This window comes from Pterocles gutturalis, unplaced genomic scaffold (assembly GCF_000699245.1).
Source record: "Pterocles gutturalis isolate BGI_N339 unplaced genomic scaffold, ASM69924v1 scaffold12990, whole genome shotgun sequence".
Classification (NCBI taxonomy): domain Eukaryota; kingdom Metazoa; phylum Chordata; class Aves; order Pterocliformes; family Pteroclidae; genus Pterocles; species Pterocles gutturalis.
Window position 1 is genome coordinate 40652 of NW_010143556.1, and position 18222 is coordinate 58873.

The window sequence follows — 18222 nt, forward strand, 5'->3', positions numbered from 1 at the left end:
ATTCTGCAGGAAGTATTGGGGGGTTTGTATCTGTACAGTGCCCCAGCTGTCTTGCATGTCACGCACGGATAGTGCTTTTTGGTCGGTTGGGGTATTGGCTGATTTCGTTGGCTTTGAACACAAGATTGGTCTTTTCTTATCGTTGGTACATGTAGGTGCAAGTTTTTTGAGTGCTGTAGGTCTTGATTTTTACCTTTTTTCCAGTATGTTGATTTCTGGACCTTTTGATGTATTCCTCCTGCTACTTTGGTGTTTCCAGCAGCCAGAAAGGACAAAGGTTCCTCCCTTGCGCCGGCCGGGCTTTGGGTGTGACGTGTGTAATGCAGACTGGTCCTGGTGTAGCTGGTGGGTGGCCTGTGAGCCAGGTGCGCGGCTTGAACCTGATTCATTGCAATCAGGTTTTGCATGTGTGCTTTGAGAGGCACATTGTTCTTGCCGCCTGGTGCCGTCTGGTCTGCTTTAACTTGTCAAGTGAGCCACTCTTCAGCAGGTGCAAAGCCTCGCGTTAAAATTTAACACAGTGGAGTTAATTCATTTTACAAGATGAGATTAAATCTGCATGACTTCTACAGGCAGAGAAAACCTGTTTCTCAATTGAAACTCTTCTAGTAGCTTTTTTTTTTTCTTTGGTCAATGAAGGAACCAGGGATGGCTGTAACCATTGCTTAGAGCAGTGTTTTCCATGGAGGTGGTGGGAGCATAAAAGAGCATGACAAGGACTAAACGCCCGAGGTTTTGTTCAGACAAACCTCACATTGTTTTAGCAAGTTCCCTACGTGCGCCAGGGTGTCCTGTTTGTACACAGTCTGCTTGCCGAGGTGGAGCAAGAACAGCCGGTGCACAGCTGTATGCCTCCTTCTGGGAATGTGCCCCTCTGCCAGCGGGGACTGTGGAGGAAAGCGCCTGAAGCGTGCTGTGATCCTTCTCTACTAATGGGTTTCCTCAGGGCTGTGAATCCCCTGGGTGGTTGGCTTATGTGCACGGGGGTAGATGCTCAAGTGACTGGAGAAGAATCCATGAGGAGGATGGTCTGCTGGTTGCCACAGACCTGTTAGGAGATGAATAGAGGGAAGGAAGGTGGGTTTACGTTTATCCTTCTAGGAGAGGGAGAACATGGCTAGTTTGTAAATCATTGCATTTTGATCTGACAAGTGTCTTGGCAACTTCAATCATATGGTCTGGGAAACTTAAACCTTGTTTTGTCTTTCCCAGGGAGTGAGTAGAAGAGGGTATACTCAGTAGTTCACTGCTGGAGGAACAGCTTCATGAGTAGTAGAAAGAGTTTGAGATATCGTCTGTTTAGGGAGGAAGCACAGGTACAAAACAAACTCTGCAGTGTGACTCTTATCTCTCTGGTTAATAGTGTTTCTCCCACACATGTACTTGGAAGAAATATTATCAAATGGCATGGTTAACTTGGACCTGGCCTTAGATACACACAAACTGTTCATGGCTCTGATGTAACATATCGTCTGTTGGGATACAGGCACTGTTAGTGATGTCTGTGAAAGGGAATCGCAGATTGTGAGATGTGTGTTTGGTTGCACAGAAGTCTGTAGGTCTGTTTATTTATCTACTCAGCCTGCCCTCGACTTCTGTCTTCAGTTGCTTCACCTTGTCTTTGCCAGGAGATGCAGTACGTAGGACTGGAGGAGATGCTTCTTGTGCTCCTTCTTATCCTACAGAATCGTACTGGAGGAGGTGTTTCTTCTAAAGGGAGAACTGTAGTGTAGCTCTTGCCATTCTTTCTGGATTAAGTTGTTTGAGTCTTTCTCTTGCCTTTCTTCCCTCATCCACAGGAAAGGCCTTTGACATCACGTACGTGCGTCTGAAGTTTCACACCAGTCGGCCAGAGAGCTTTGCGATCTACAAACGCACCAGGGAAGATGGCCCATGGGTGCCCTACCAGTATTACAGTGGCTCCTGTGAGAGCACATATCACAAAGTCAATCGGGGCTTTATTCGGACTGGGGAGGATGAGCAGCAGGCGCTCTGTACAGATGAGTTCAGTGACATCTCCCCCCTCACTGGGGGCAACGTGGCGTTCTCAACGTTGGAGGGGCGTCCCAGTGCCTATAACTTTGACAACAGCCCTGTGCTACAGGTATGTGAGCAGGACTAAGTCGATGGGGTGGTCTGAGTTGAGTTTGTTTAGTTGTTGCAGATGGTGGCTGTGGGCTACGCCTCAGCCCTTGCTCCTACTGAAAGGCCCTTGCACAGGTAAGTTGGGATGGACAATTCAAAGAGAGGCTTCTGAAGGAGGAGTTGAACTCTTGGCTCTGTTACTAAGTTTATGGTACTAAAAGGAAAATCAGTAGCATTAGGGATGGTTTGTCATTAGGCATCATGGAAGTCTTTAGAGAATGGATGCAAATCTCTGCATGCTTAGAAAGCAGCTGTGGGCATTTTGCTGTTTCAGATATAAGGGCAGAGGAAAGTAAAGCCTAAGTCAATTGAATATTTGAGGCATCTGCACTTATATTTTGAGCACAAAAATTTAAGAAATGTGAGATTCTTCTAAACAAATAAAGGGTTATTGGAAACCCTAACCTGTTCTTTTATGTGTATGTTGGGGGTGGGGAGCTTGATTTTTAACCACAGGATTTGGTTTCTTTTACAAGTGGCTTGGGGAGGGGGTTTGGTTGGGAGCTTTTGTTGTTGCCATTCACAACACTGGTTGGGCAGTGGTCAGGAGCATACTGGGAGCACCAGTTTGTCCAGTTTACTTGCCACCTTCTGTATGCTGTATGATGACTTCCCCAGCTTCTGTTACAACAAGGAGCTGAAACTCTGGGGTTTGCCCCATCAGGGCTCATCTCCTTCCTTTCAGAACAGTGATTGCCCTTTCTTCCCTTTCCTCTCAAAAGCAGCAGGAGCAGACTGAGACGTGATCCCCAGCCAGCAGGCAGGAAAGCAGAATCTGGTGGGGCTTGCTTCTGGAAATTAAAATAAAGATTAATGGGGAAGGGAGAAGAACTCCCGAAATGGAAGAGAACCAGTTTGGCTACCTCATTCGTGTAGCTAGCCCTTGCAGAGAACGGGGTCTCATCATTAAGGTGAACAGAAAGATTTCAAGTTAGCGATATGGCATATAATTTTCTGATAAACTTCTCTATGTAAGGAATAGAGACCTGACTGCCAGTTTAAAAAAAAAAAACCAAAAAAAAAAAAACCACCACCCAAAAAACCCAAACAATCTTCTGGTGTTGCTTTTTGGAGCTGAAGTAAGTGCGTATTTTCTGCTCAGCGTTTCCATGTGTTTATGCCAGTGTTTGTAATTCAGCAAATCTTCTTATTGTACTGGCTAAGCAGCAATGCAGCTGCAGTGCAGTTGTACATACAAGGATGTTTTTATGGTGTTGGAAGGGAAACAGCATTGTAAAAGCTGGAATAAAAACAAGGAGGTACTAACAACAGTCACTGGCTGAAGGTGATGTGAAATTTGGGGACAGGCTACGTTTGCTAGCTGTTGCTGGAGGAGGGTGGGGTAGTGTGTTGAAGAGGCTGTGTAAATATTATGAAAAGCTCTTGTGCTGTAAGTCAGATCTGCCTGTGTTTTTCTTCCTTAGCTTCCCCCAGCTTCATTTGTCTGTCTGTCTGTGTCTGTTTGTCTGGTGGGATACATCTGCAAACCAAGTGTACCCTAAAGCTTTTCCCATTGGTGCTGTATAGCTTTGCAGGAAAACTGCAGTTGGGTAGATATGTACAATTATCAAGCTCATGTGATTGCCTGCACTGCGCTTTTTTGCTGAAGCGGTTACCCACAGTCAGGATGTGAAGAGGCAATGGAAGGGGTACCCAGAGAGGAGCAGGGTCTCAAAAACACATTTGAACCAAGAGGATGGGGTGTAAGGCTGCTTGAGCAGGGATTTCTGAGCTTCGAAGGTGCAGGGGGGAAAACGGTGAGGAAGGACCTTGCTAATTAATGAATGACTTTGTAAATACAACTGCTTATGACCCAACACTGGTATGTTCTTGGGTGTTTCATGTTTAACCAGATGGTATTTCTGTCTGTTCTAGGAGTGGGTGACAGCTACAGATATCAGAGTGACCCTCAATCGTCTGAACACATTTGGAGATGAAGTTTTCAATGACCCAAAAGTTCTCAAGTCTTATTACTATGCAATTTCTGATTTTGCCGTGGGTGGTAGGTGAGTAGACAATAAACCTCTGTACTTAAGCATTCTAGTAATCCTGACCAAAGGCTTTTAAAGATTTTGATTATACTCACATGGTACCATTAGGCTCCGGTCTTTATTGACTGTCCTAAAGCAAAAATGCAGTAGAATGAATCTTATGAAGCTTGCAAATATCAAATAGTGTGTATAACCTCTTGTGGCTATAATTTCAGGGCAGGCAAAAATGGAATTTTTTTTTTTCCTTGATTAGGTCAAATGTTAAGAGATTTGGGAGGGCAGAGGTTGAAAAGAGTGACAAAAATGTAAAAAGAGAAAAAAAACCCCAACTTTTTTTCTATGCTGTGCTTTGTGTGGTTTTAATGTGTTGTTGTTTTTTGCTTATATCTGTAGCCTAGAATTAACAGTAAGTAGAAAAATGTGAATGTCTGCTTCATGTGTATTTTGGGAGCTGTCTCCTATCAAGATCTGAAGCATTGTACAATGACGTGGTTGTCCATTCCTTTTTGCCAAAGCGTATTGCAGAATGCTTAAATCTTAAGTTGTTGACGATAAAACGTTCTCATAAGCAGAGCTGAGACCAGTGCAGTGTTTTGGACTGTTTGCAGAGAGCAGTCCTGAGGCTGAGATTTGACAACATGGGGATTTGCACTGGCTGCACCACCAGCCTGTGGAGGTCCCCAGGCTTCTGTATTAGTCTCTTTGGTGTTATTTAATTTCTTACTGATACAAGCATACAGCCAGCATGCATGCCTTCTCCTGGACTCTCATGAGAGAGAAGCTGTGGGGAATATACTAAATAAAGCCAGCAACATCTTTGCTTCTCCTACTCAGCTTATTCTATTTCAGTGGCAGACTGTGAAGGAGTTGGTTAATGTTCTCGTGTTTCTAAATGCCTGCTTTGAGTGTGCTGTGCCTATTTGTTTCATAGAATGGTTTGAGTTGGAAGGGACTTTCCAAGATTATCCAGTCTACCACCCCCTCTGCCATGGACAGGGACACCTCCCACTAGCCCAGGTTGCTCAAAGCCTCATCCAGCCTGGCCTTGAACCCCTCCAGGGATGGGGCATCCACAGCTTCTCTGGGCAACCTGGGCCAGTGTCTCATCACTCTCATTGCAAAACATTCCTTTAGGTCCAATCTAAACCTGCTCTCTTTCACTTTAAAACCATTGCCCGTTGTCCTGTCACTGCAGGCCCTGGTAAAAAGTGTGTCTCCATCTTTCTTGTAAACCCCCTTTAGATATTGAAAGACCTCAATAAGGTTTCCCTGGAGCCTCCTCTTCTTCAGGGTGAACAACTGTCTTGACTCAGATTTTCAGATCAGGGCTGTGTTTTTGGGATTGCTCTGTGTGTGACCTGGATCCCTGGAGTTTAATTGCCTGTTCCTTGTCTCTTATTAACCAGATGCAAATGTAATGGACATGCAAGCGAGTGTGTGAAGAATGAGCTTGGGAAGCTGGTCTGCAACTGCAAACACAACACCTTTGGGGTTGACTGCGAGAAGTGTCTTCCTTTCTTCAATGACCGACCGTGGAGAAGAGCGACAGCAGAGAGCGCCAATGAATGCTTGCGTATGTGTGGCCTCACTTAAGGGGAAAATCTCTCATGGGCTGGGTCCCCTGCCTCTGTTGGTATCCAGAAGCTGGCCCTACATGATTTGAAGTTGTCTCAGTTAGCCAGTGTTATGCACAGTTCTGGTGGTTTTCAGCAGAGATTTTGTGGGGGCTGCTGGTCATTCCACTTCTATCCCGTAGGAGCTTTCTGGTAGGTCCCTAGAAAGGGGCATCTCCTTTCTGGAGGAGGATGGAAGGCATCTTTAAGAAAGAAGGAAGTGTGCTGCAGAAATGTACAGGCTTGTACTTTATTAAACCCATAGAAAAAAAACCCTGTATTTAGTGTGCTGGAGTATAATTGACTGTCAAAAACCTCCTCATTTAGCATCCGCAGACTTCCTCTTGTATTTGGGTTGTTGGTTTTTACAGTTACTTGTCATCTGTTTCATCCAGTTTTGAGGTTGTTGCGACAGTTCTGGACTGCAAATGTGGATCTCTATGACCGAATGCCAATTTATTTTGCTTAGTTTTGTGTCGCAGACCACAGCTTCTGGTAGTTTACTTTATGGGGAAGCTTTTTCAGACAGAAAAGCTTTCTTCCTGTTTGACCTCTGTGTGTTGATTGGTCCCAGCTGGTTCAAGACCTGTGGCTTCCCTCTACAGGCCAGTGAAACCTGGATCTCCTGCAGCTCTCCTTACAGCATGGAGTCAGCCTCACATTCAACCACCACACTAACATCCTTCCCCCTTTTTCTTCTCATTGATGAACGAAAGCCTTAGAGGGTCTGTGTGTGGGAATCGGCGTGGTTAAAGGCTCCTACTCCAGCTGCGCTACAACTTGATATTGAGCTTCGTGTAGTGGGTTTTGTGACTGCTGGCATTGGATGGCCACACGTGCAGCTCACTCATAGTACCCTTGTCTTCACAGCTTGTGACTGCAACGGGAGGTCGCAGGAGTGCTACTTCGACCCTGAGCTGTACCGCTCGACGGGCCATGGGGGCCACTGCACAGGCTGCTCAGATAACACCGATGGTGCCCACTGCGAAAGGTGCAGGGACAGCTTCTATCGCCTGGGGAGCGAGGAGGGATGTCTGCCCTGCAGCTGCAACCCAGTTGGTAAGTAGTGGCAGCAAATGTTTCTGCTTGCAAACTTCCATGCAGACGAGCTAGCTCTTCTCTCAGTTATGCAGCTAATTGCAAACTACAGGGTAAAAAGAGGGTTGGTTGGTTTTTTTTTTCCTTTTCCTTTTTCTTCCTTTTTTTCCCCCAACTCCTGTGTAGGAAATGTTTATTGGGTTGTATTTTGTTTTAAGTTATCCTTGGATCTAATTGGGGTTGGGGTCGTAGGGGCAGATGATTCACCTCTGCGGCATTTACTCCTTCAAATGTGTTCTGAAATAGATTTTATTTTGGTTTTTTATTTTTTTCCCCACTGCACATGTGTTACCCTGGACACTCCCAATACTAAAGAGCTCATTTAAATTCTTAATAAACAAGATGATGTGAGCAGATATTTCTGGAAGTTGTTCATACTGAAGAATTGTAGTGAACTTTAGCTGCATCAGTTTCTCCTACTGAGTATCCAAGCGCTATAAATACAAACCAGTGAAACCTTAAACACAAAATGAGGTGGGGGTTAGAAAAAAGAAAGTAAACTCAAAATATGTAGTTAAACTCCTTTAAAAAAAAAAAACCCACCAGCAACAAAAAAGAAAAAAAACTCAGAGAAAAAATTCTGTCAGGAGAACAAATCTTTTGTTGTCAAGGGAACCACTTGATCTGTATGGAGTGATCCTGTAAGTACACCAGCCCACAACAAATAAGGGGGAAGGAGACAAAGGGTAACAGATAGTAAGTTATGATGTGAGGTTCCAAAATAGAGTAGCTGGAATAAGTAATTGCTTGCAGCATGCCTTAAAAGCAGCCAGCGAGAGGTCTGCCAGGGTACGTCGCCTATCTAATTTGGTCAGAGAGTTGTACAGTTGTGAAATTTTTGACCAAGAAAGGCCTCTTTCTTCCTTTGTCTGCTCTCTCAGGTCCTTTTGTCAGACCTTATTTTAAGAGGAATGAGAGTTGGTGTCAGCTGAGATGGTCGAGAAGAGGCAGGGAGGTGACTTCTCAGGTCTTTAAGGACAGATTTCAAAGGGCTTTATAATTTAGCCAGCAGCTGGTATCCCATGGCACACTGGCACCCAGGGCGTATTTGAAGCCTCTGGGTTGGTTTAGATTGCTATTTTTTGTCTGAGTACAGTTTTTTTCCTAAATAATCATAAGTGGGACTGCAAAGAGGATTTGAACTTTGCCTGTATATGGTAAAGGTTTTATGAGTTCTGTCCTGTCTAGCCTAATCATCTTATAACTCTTTGCTTTGCTATAATCTTCTGGTGTGGCTTGAAGTGGAAAAAAGCAACTATTTCTATATATTAAAATATTCTTCTCTTGGTAGTTAACTCTTACAGTGCTGACAAGTCCTAGGCTGCTAGCTACACTGGTGCTTGGGAGAAAGCATTCTGTCCACCACAAATTAAAAAAAACCTGCTACAGTTTTTTGTGCAAGTCTGCTTGAACAGAGCAGTGTTGAGGAAGATATCCTGCCAAAAATGAGAATTTTGCTGAAGAGTTTGTTAGGGTTAATAGTGGCACAAGCAACCTTGCTTCAAAGAGGTGGTTTAGTCTCTAAATCCAACTTCGGAATCAAGAGAGGAAATCGGAGCATGAAAGGGAGAGGTCAGGATATCCCCTGGCAAAGGGGAGCTGGTGATTAGGGAAAACACAGGGGATTCAGGGAATAAAATCTCGGAAGTGGTGCATTGCAGAGTAAAACAGGCATGGAATTAGAGAGGCATGCAAAGGTAACATTAAGGATGAAATAGAAATAAGGATGAGAATGCAATTTGAAGTTTAAATTGTACTTATATATTAAAAGGTTGGTCGGTAGGAATACTTTAAAGCTGAAAATAATTTAGAAGACTAGATAACAATTAATCTCTCCGGAGCTGCTAGGGGTAAAAGTCCCTGTAACCTAGAGGCAGTCTTTAGGTAAGCTGTCACTCGTTGGCTTGAAGCTATGCGTCCTGCTTTCTTTTCCCATATTTCTTGCCCATTTTGTAAAGCTGACAAAATTGCAGGCTGGTAGAACTGGGTGGGTGTGCTGAAGTGCCTGTCCCTGCTCTCCCCGCAGGCTCCCTCAGCACGCAGTGCGACAGCTATGGCCAGTGCAGCTGCAAACCTGGTGTGATGGGTGAGAAGTGTGACCGGTGTCAGCCAGGTTTCCACTCCCTCTCCGAAGCTGGGTGCAGGTAAGGAGAACTGCTACTCTAAAAGAAAAACCAGGCACCTTTTTAAAGCTTTCTCTGTGTGGCTCTTAATGAGTTATCCTTTCTCCTGACTCTTTCAGGCCCTGTTCTTGCAATCTGGCTGGCAGCACAGGGGAATGCAATGTCGAGACAGGGCGGTGTACCTGCAAGGACAATGTTGAAGGCTTCCACTGCGAGAGGTGAGTTTCTCTTCCTATGGCTTTGTTTCAAGAATGAGAAACATTCGAGCGATGACCTGGGGTAAGCATTGGGGAAATTAATTCTCTTTCCTTCACATCTTCAGATGTAAACCTGGATTTTTCCATCTGGACTCCTCCAATCCAAGGGGCTGTACCCCTTGCTTCTGTTTTGGACACTCTTCAGTCTGCACCAATGCTGTCGGCTACAGTATCTACAGCATAACCTCCACTTTCCAGTTTGGTAAAATTGAGCATTCCTTTGTATCTTGGATTGGGCTGTAGATTTAAGTCAGAAGTGAATAAAAAACCTGCTCCTTCCTCTCTGTGCAAGACCACAAGCCTTGGGCAGGCAGGTCCAAGATCCCTCTTCTGGAAGTGCTGAGTTACTTCCGAAGTTGCTGGGAGCTTCCGTGTCTGCAGCTGGTTTGTTCAGCTGGGGAGGAGTGAATTCACAGCTCTGTTCTTGAGCATCCAGCGCTAATGTACACCATGCAGGTGCAAGTGGGAATTGCAAATATAAACCTTTTCTATCTTGGAGAGAGGTGCTGGCAAAGGGGTATTTCCTCAGTTTTAGAACCAAATCTGGAGTTTCTGATTGAGAGGATTATAATCAGTTTACATTTTGGGTTTACAAGGCCCTGAATAAAACATAGTTGTGTTTCTGATGGGTCTGTAAGCTCAAGAAAAATCTGTTTTCATACAGTCAGTTTCCTCTGTATGTGTGTTTTCATGCTGCGTAGTCTGAAAAGAACATCTTTTTAATTAAAATTCCACTGGAGAACAGTCATACGAAGGCTGAAACTCGTGTCAAGTTGTAGGAGACTGCAGGATTTCCCATCCTTGTTCTTTAGAAAGATTTTGAGTAAGTAGTTGTTGTAGGGTTCAAAGCTCAGAGCGTTCAAGTTGTCACTTGAGTTAGGGGCTTAAATTGGAAAGATGATGTTTGTTCTTCTGCACAGCTACTTTCTGAAGTCTGTTAGTGGGAGTGTACAGACTATAGATTAGTTACATCTGAGCAGTGTGCAGTATGTCATGAGAACTGTGTGCAAAGCTACATCTTCAAAGGGTGTTAATTCTTGCATGTTTGATTTTTCAGGAGAGGACGAGTGGCGTGCTGAGCAGCGCGATGGTGTGGAAGTCTTACTGCAGTGGAGTGCGGAGACCCAGGATATCTCTGTTACCTCAGACAGCTACTTCCCTATGTACTTTGTTGCACCACGTAGGTCACTCAAGAAGTGAGGCTTTCTGTGCTGCTTGTGCACTTTCTGTTCTGTCCACTAACTGTAAGGATTTTTTCCCCTTTCAGGCAAGTTCTTGGGCAACCAGGTTTTGAGTTACGGGCAAAACCTGACCTTCTCCTTCCGTGTGGACAGACGGGACACACGCCTCTCCGCAGAGGACGTGGTGCTGGAAGGAGCTGGGCTGAGAGTGTCGGTGCCGCTCATTGCCCAGGGCAACCCCTACCCCAGTGAGAACGCGCTGACCTACACCTTCAGGTGAGAGGACTCTCCAGGCGTGGTGGGCGCAGCTGGGACCTAGCTTATGGTGCCCTCGGCCTTTGAGCTCTTGAGAAAACAAACAGCATTAATTTTAGCTCATAAGAGCAGTCTTATCAGGTTAATTTGAAGCTTGCTGTCTAGCAGCATTGCATAAGCATATGTGAAGTATGTTGCAATAGCATACCACTGTTGGAAAGCGTGCTTTAAAAGGGCGCAGCTGTTAGCATCTGAAAGCTTTGCTGATGATGCATGGCTCTTCTCCGTAGGCTTCACGAGGCTACAGATTACCCGTGGAGGCCTGCTCTTACAGCATTTGAATTCCAGAAGCTTCTCCACAACTTGACTTCCATCAAGATCCGTGGGACATACAGCGAGAGAAGTAAGTTGCGGAGCAGACCAGTTTGTCTAGCGCTCGGGTGGCTTTATTGTAGGGCCTGGTTATAAATAGCTCTGGCAGGTTATTTGGCAAAGTCTGTGAAGAATTTTTGCAGAAAGATGCAAAGGGTGAATTTTCATTTGAGGAAGGTGGGAAAGCTGGAAGTGTTTTCAGTCAAAGTGGCTCATACAGAAGCATGTGGGGTTGTGAAATGGAGGGGAGGGAAGATGTGGAGCAACCCATCCCTTGAATGCTGTAGCCACTGCTAATATGTGGGAGCTGAGGCTCTGCTCAGTGCTCTCGAGCTGCTGTGGTGGTACAAACACACTGCTGTAAATTAAAAACCAGCTATGTTCTGTCTGGGCTCAGTTCTGCTCCAGGGAAGGGGCTGGGTGGAGAGGGGGTAGCTTTCAAATGCCAGACAAAGGAACAGCCTGAGAGGGACAGCTGAAGAGTTTGCCCCAAGGCATGGTTTGCAGACGCTGTGTTAGAGACAGTGTATTAAAGAGATGTTATGTCCTCCCTAGAAAGACAGGAATTGATGTTGGTATTTGATTTGGAAACGGAAGCCATAGGCATGCAAACTGTACCTTGTTTTAACTGACTGTGCTTGCTCACATGCAGTTCTCAGCACCCTCCTCTGTATTGTTATTCTCAACTTTCTTGCCCTCCACGTGCCCTTCCTGAGCTATATTGCTACTTTTTTTCATCTGTCTAAACCTTCCTGGAGGATTTTGCTTCTTGATTCACCTTACCAACTGCGAGTATCCAGCTCTCTGTCTCTTGCACCATTCAGATGTGTGTTTGGTGAAGCGGTGATGAGTGCCTTTGTGGTTAAAAGTGTTTCCCCCTCTTGGTGCTTTCTAGGTGCCGGCCACCTGGATGATGTTACCATCACAAGCGCTCGCCCTGGACCTGGCGTGCCTGTGACCTGGGTGGAGAGCTGCTCCTGTCCGGCAGGATACGAGGGGCAGTTTTGTGAGCGCTGCTCCTCTGGATACCGGCGAGAGACGCCAAGCCTCGGGCCCTACAGCCCCTGTGTGCCTTGCGCTTGCAACGGTCACAGCGAGACGTGCGAGCCCGAGACTGGTAAGAAGGGCTGATAAAACAGGGCGCAGTAAGAGGGGCGGTTCTTTCTGTGTTGGATGATGAAGCAAAAACCATGTCCCTCTCTATTCCAGGTGTGTGCAATTGCAGGGATAACACGGCGGGGTCTCACTGTGAGAAGTGCAGTGATGGGTATTACGGAGATGCGACAGCAGGCACAGCCTCAGACTGCCAGCCCTGCCCGTGCCCCGGCAGCTCGAGCTGTGCCGTTGTGCCCCGCACGAAGGAGGTTGTGTGCACCAGCTGCCAAACTGGCACTACAGGTGTGTTCTGACATGGAGGGTCTTTTTTCTACACCCTGTATGCCTGTGGAAATGTCTCCTGCCAGTTCTGGGGCTCTGACCTGCAGTAAGGAGCACGGAAAGCTGCGATGTCTTCTGGTTCAAATGTGTCTCCTTCCTCAGCCCTATTTTCTGTACTGAGTGAGGCTCAGGGCTACCCGTGTTCTTTGTGCCTGTCTCTTGAAACCAAAAGAGAAACAAAGGCTTAATCTGTGCAAAGTCTGAACATTTCTGTGCTACATAGGCGAGCTGTGCTGGCTTCTAATAGAGCTCTTCTTAATTGTATGGTGTTGGGCAGAAAATAGGATGGATCTAAAAGAGCCAGGAAGGTGGGACAGACTGAAATAAAATTAGAAGATGCGGTTTGCCAGCCGGAGAGGCACTGTGGGGTGCTTGCAGGGGAGGGTCAGTGCCCTCCCTAGGAAAAGCAGGAAGGCTGCAGTGACTCACAAACACTGACCAAATTTATGGTCAGCAGTTTTAAAAAGAAATACTTGAGCAGGTACAGATCTTTTTTTCTTGGCAATAAACCATGAAGTCTGAGCATGTACCTTTTGTTCTGCCTGGAAAGAGCAAGGAAGCCTTAGGATGGTTGGCAGCCTCCACACTTCTCTGCTGGTTTTGTGCCTGGCATGGCAGAGGCCAAAGTACAGAATACCTGTAAATGCTTGAAATGCTTAGAAAAGCCCCTGACCAAGCACAGAGGCAGCTCTTGGGGGTTCCCATGGGTGCCATCGGTTCATGAACCAAAGCAGAGTCCAGGGCTCCAGGTTCCCTGCAGCTCAAGTGTCAGTACAAGCTCATCTTCACTTTTAGCTATGTGATCGCACAAGAGTTCCTTCTGTCTCCTGACACCTTCTTGGGATGTGAGGGGAAAGGTGAGAGAAAAGAGGGTTTGTGTGTGCAAAAAATGGAGCTTGTAGCTGTCTGGGGAGCTCAAATCTGCAGTAAGTGTAGGGAGCTGCTGAGTTGGATGCTTCAGTGGCTGCCTGTGGAGGTTTGGCAGATCTCATTGGCAGTGGGGCTTCCTGGAGCAGTGTTGCTCCACAGAGCTCTGCCTGCTTGGACTCTTAAATTAACAACAAATTACATAGGTTTGGCTTAAAGGGATAGGAGGGAATGGAGGAGCTGAAATAATTCATAATGCAAAGTTCCCGGGAAAAAGTGGCTTAAATTTAGAGATGGGGAGGGATTGGTGTGTAGTTTTGTGCACCTTTCTGGCACCATCAGAAGGATGAAAGGGCGGAAGCTGGAGAGTTTCTTTTCAGAACTGGCAGCAAAGGGCATTCTGCTGCAACATGTGCGTTTCTGTCGCATCCCAGGCAAGAGGTGTGAGCTGTGTGACGATGCCTATTTCGGAGACCCACTGGGTGAAAATGGTGCTGTGAGGCCTTGCCGCCTCTGCCAGTGCAACGACAACATCGATCCCAACGCCGTGGGGAACTGCGATCGCCAGACGGGCGAGTGCCTCAAGTGCATCTACAACACCGCCGGCTTCTACTGCGACCGCTGCAAAGACGGCTTCTTCGGGAACCCCTTGGCCCCCGATCCTGCTGACAAGTGCAGAGGTAAAAGCTAGTTTCCCTTGCATTTAAAAATTGTTTTGTCATTGAGAGCTGCAGTTTCCTGATGTGTTGTTAGGCTGTTGTTCAGGCCCGTCAGCAGCGATGCGTGGCTTTGTCCTGGTTTGGTGGTTCTAGCTTGCTAAAGTGCTTGTATTTGTAGGCACTTACTGCCATCGAAGCAAAAGCATTGTGTGATACAGTGACTGGGCTGCTGCATATTTTGGATCCCGGCCCGTTTAGGGACTGGCTACCAGAGTACCAGCAACCACAAGGGACTTCTAACTTTCTGCATATTTCTCCATCCCTTTTATTTTTGCAGCTTGTCACTGCAATCCCTATGGCACTGTGAATCAGCAGACAAGTTGCAATCAAGTGACCGGGCAGTGTGAGTGCCTGTCTCATGTCACTGGGAGGGACTGCAGTGCTTGTGAGCCTGGCTTCTTCAACCTCCAGAGTGGACGTGGCTGTGAGAGGTGACATTTCCCTTGGCTTGGGGCAAAGAGCCTGGTTTTTTTTGGGGCGGGTCTGTGCTTACCTTGTGCAGGAATGTGACGTTTGCAGCAAGTAACTGGTGTGCCTCGATGCTGCTATGGGTGGGGAAGGGCAGCAGTCAAGGAGCAGCTATGAAGGCTGTACAAAAATCCTGACTTATAAATAGCTTTAAATCGGGGTTTTAAATAGAAAAGTGGCACATGACAGCGTGATCGTTGGTACCAGGGGCTCTCGGGTTCCTTTTTTTAGTGCAGGCACCAAGTGACCTTGCACAGGTCAAACACTGGGCACCTCTCCTCCTGCATCTGCACAGCAAGAACACTGACTTTTGGCACATGGAAACATTGAGCTGTACTCGCTAGGGCTCCTGCAGAGAGGTGCTTCACCTGTGCCTCCCCACTGTGTCACCGCCTGATGTGTTGCTGCCTCCCCCAGGTGCAACTGCCACGCGCTGGGCTCCACCAACGGCCAGTGTGACATCCGAACTGGGCAGTGCGAGTGCCAGCCTGGTGTCGCCGGCCAGCGTTGCGACAGATGCGAGGTCAACCACTTCGGCTTTGGCTCTGAAGGCTGTAAACGTAAGTCTGAGAGGTTGGACTGAGGCAGACAGCAAGGATGTTGCACAGCCAGCCTTGTATTTGCTTTCCAACCATCTCTGGGAAGGTATTCTCTCACACCGCTGTTCATCACAGCAGAAGTTGGCACTTTTGTGTCCACACCTTGCATGGTGAAATTTGGTCCCTGTACAACAGGTTATCCCTTTTTTCTTTCTTTTTCATTTCTCTTCGGTGTAAATCATAGAACGATCACAGAATCATAGAATGGTTTGGGTTGGAAGAGACCTTAAAGATTATCTAGTTCCAACCCCCCTGCCATGGGCAGGGACACCTCCCACTAGACCAGGTTGCTCAAAGCCTCATCCAGCCTGGCCTTGATGGAGCTTCCACAGCTTTTCTGGGCAGCTTGTTCAAATACATTCTCTGCATCTTGTCCTTCAACAAACTTGTTTCCTCATGTTAAGTCTCTGCACAGCTGCTCTGCAAAGGACCCGAATACACAGATTCTGTCTTGAGGAGCAACAGATCTTATAAACGTGATTGAAAAACAGGATGATCCAAACTTTCCTTCTCAATATCCCTGCCTGTAAAGAGCAGAAAAGTTAACTGCAGTTGGTTACAGTGAAATGGGGTAGAAAACTATAATGCTTTGTGGGAGAGGCAATAGCGACACTGTGAACACATGCAATGAATGTTGTGTCTGGCTAGACAGAGTGCCCTGCTGTGCTTAGAAGTGCTGTGATTGGGAGTGAGGCTCCAGCCATAGTTTTGTGCCCTGTTTCATTGTAGAATTTTTAGGCTATTGAGGGTATGCTCTCACACTGTGGGTTTTAGGGTATTTCCACTTCTCCTCCAGTCTGACTGAGGTTTAACTTCCCCGCAGCCTGTGACTGTGATCCCGAAGGTTCGCGCTCCCTGCAGTGCCGGGAGAATGGTCGCTGTGAATGCAAGGAAGGCTTCGTGGGGAGCCGCTGTGACCAGTGTGAAGAGAACTATTTCTACAACCGCTCGTGGCCGGGCTGCCAAGAGTGTCCAGCCTGTTACAGATTAGTGAAAGATAAGGTAAGGCCACAAATGCCACTGTTGGTACCACCGGAGACAGTGGCATGTGCTCACTTGTGCAGCAGCTTCTACACCTGTGGCTGGCTGATGCTTGCCAGAGAGGTTCAAGGTGCTTTGCCCTGTGTCATAGCTGTGTTCTGTCCCTCTTGTGTAGGTGGCAGAGCAACGAGAGAGGTTGCAGGAGCTGGAAAATCTTATAGCAAATCTGGGTACCGGAGAAGAAACTGTAACCGATCAAGCCTTTGAAGAGAGGTTGAAGCAAGCAGAAAGAGATGTTATGGAGTTGCTCCAAGAAGCACAAAACAGCAAAGGTGAGTTGACCTGATCAAACGTGGATCAATGTGAAATTAGGTCGTCGCTGGATGTTCCTGTTACCTTTGGACGTAGTGTATTTTATTTCAAGCCTATGCTGTGCATCAGGACAGACAGCTATTTCAGATAGCTCTGTGACGATGTACATTATTATCAAAACAGGGGTGGCTGTGCTGTTCTCCCAGTGGTTTCTCTTCTACGTGCAAAGTAAAGATCTGCCTCTAGCTTTGTACAGATGCAAGTGTTACCCTCTTCTCCAGACGCAAAGCAGGTTTTTACTTTTTAAACAAGCAGAAGACTTTCCCATATACGTATTTATTTATTATGCTTATAAATTTGCTTACACATCTTGGGATAAAAGAACTTATTATTGGGATATTATCAGCAATCAGAATGAAGGCTTCAAAATCTGGCTGGCAAGCTTAATTTTCGCACAGTAAATTGTATAATGTTCTGAAAGATGCTGCCGTTGTGGCCTGCAGCTGTTCTTCCTGTTAAACTTGGCTTCAAAGAGATGCTTGTACTGTCACCTCTACCATAGAATGTCTGTGAGCAGGACATTAAGCAGTATGACAGTGGTTTGTCCATAGGGTCTTTTTAATGTGTAAGCTGATGTGTGTTTTGGAAAAGAGCAACTTGAAGACGACTCTTGACTTTGCGGTTATAGATGGTCCCCTGGGAGTTGGTTCAGTGATTTGAGACCACTTTGGAAAAATCTGTCCCCTTTGTGTGAAGCTAGGAAGAAGCTGATGCACATCTAATGCTTGTGTTTGCTTGGGAATATTCCTGTTGGTGGGAATGATCACTGAAGCTTTCTCGGTTTGAGCTGGGGTGGCTTTATGTTGCCTGCTTCGCATCCGTGCCTGTGTAATAGTCCCACATAGGGGGCAGGAGGGTGGGGGTTGGAGAAAAGTGAGGGAATGCACCGGGGTTTGTGGCATTATTTTTGAACCTTTTTTCTAACTTTTGCAAACTAAGTGCAAAAACTACACTTGCAAACATCTGTACACACCTGTAGCACTCATTTTTGGTTTTCCACTTGACATGTAGTTTGTAGTATATTTTTGAAATGTGTCAGTCAAACATTCAATATAGAGGACACGCTGCAAGTTCAAGGCAACGTATGTGGGAAAAGTCTTAATTTTGGAGGCCTCCAGTCTTCTGCTTGTACTTAATCTCTTAGTAACAATCTCACCTCTTCAAAAGTAATTCCCCCCGGTCATGAGACGTGTCTGTGCTTTATGGCTCCATTATTAAGACAGCGTTGCGGGGAGTTACTGGGTGGTCAAGAATCTAGGGAAGTTGGGGGGCTCATGGGTCCTACAGGTTGGAGAAACAAGGCTGGGTCCTCTCTCCTGCCGGCTTTTGTCATTGGTGTGTGTCTCAGGAGCAGCCACTGTTGCCCAAAGTGGGGGAATAACGTACACCCCCACTATTACTCCATCTCTGCTTACCTCTAGGAGTTAAGCTAAAGAGAATTTACAAAGCAGATATTTCATACCTTTTGAGGAACAGATCTGTTGTCTTTTTTTAGTCAATGCTAGAGGTAAAACATTATTCCGAACACAGAATTCCCCATCAGAGTCAGTTCCAACACTCAGCAGGACTGTCTTAGTAGTAGTTAATGACTTAATTTCTCATATTCAATGCACATTCTGGTGATGACTTTGATCTCAAGCTGACTGACTTATGAAATGGCTTTGCTGGTCCCCTTTCAGTAGGGGATTAACCTGCCAACACGTGGCCTGCAATGGTAAGCTGCTGCTCCAACTTTTCTTCCTGC

At 46.4% G+C, this 18222-nt stretch overlaps 1 protein-coding gene across 1 annotated transcript in view; it reads left to right on the top strand.

Annotated features, from left to right (window-relative positions):
• Window positions 1–1799: 1799 nt before the first annotated feature.
• Window positions 1800–18222, top strand: part of LAMC1 (laminin, gamma 1 (formerly LAMB2)) — a gene marked incomplete at its 5' end in the record, with an annotated part of 22169 nt that continues 5746 nt past the window's right edge. The window contains 17 exons of the mRNA XM_010084790.1: window positions 1800–2104; window positions 4021–4151; window positions 5543–5709; window positions 6620–6808; window positions 8874–8991; window positions 9090–9188; window positions 9293–9429; window positions 10285–10407; window positions 10495–10684; window positions 10954–11066; window positions 11931–12152; window positions 12245–12433; window positions 13774–14019; window positions 14336–14489; window positions 14944–15086; window positions 15949–16127; window positions 16282–16438. Coding sequence (XP_010083092.1) covers window positions 1800–2104; window positions 4021–4151; window positions 5543–5709; window positions 6620–6808; window positions 8874–8991; window positions 9090–9188; window positions 9293–9429; window positions 10285–10407; window positions 10495–10684; window positions 10954–11066; window positions 11931–12152; window positions 12245–12433; window positions 13774–14019; window positions 14336–14489; window positions 14944–15086; window positions 15949–16127; window positions 16282–16438 — 2862 coding nt within the window. The remainder of the gene's footprint in view (window positions 2105–4020; window positions 4152–5542; window positions 5710–6619; window positions 6809–8873; window positions 8992–9089; window positions 9189–9292; window positions 9430–10284; window positions 10408–10494; window positions 10685–10953; window positions 11067–11930; window positions 12153–12244; window positions 12434–13773; window positions 14020–14335; window positions 14490–14943; window positions 15087–15948; window positions 16128–16281; window positions 16439–18222) is intronic.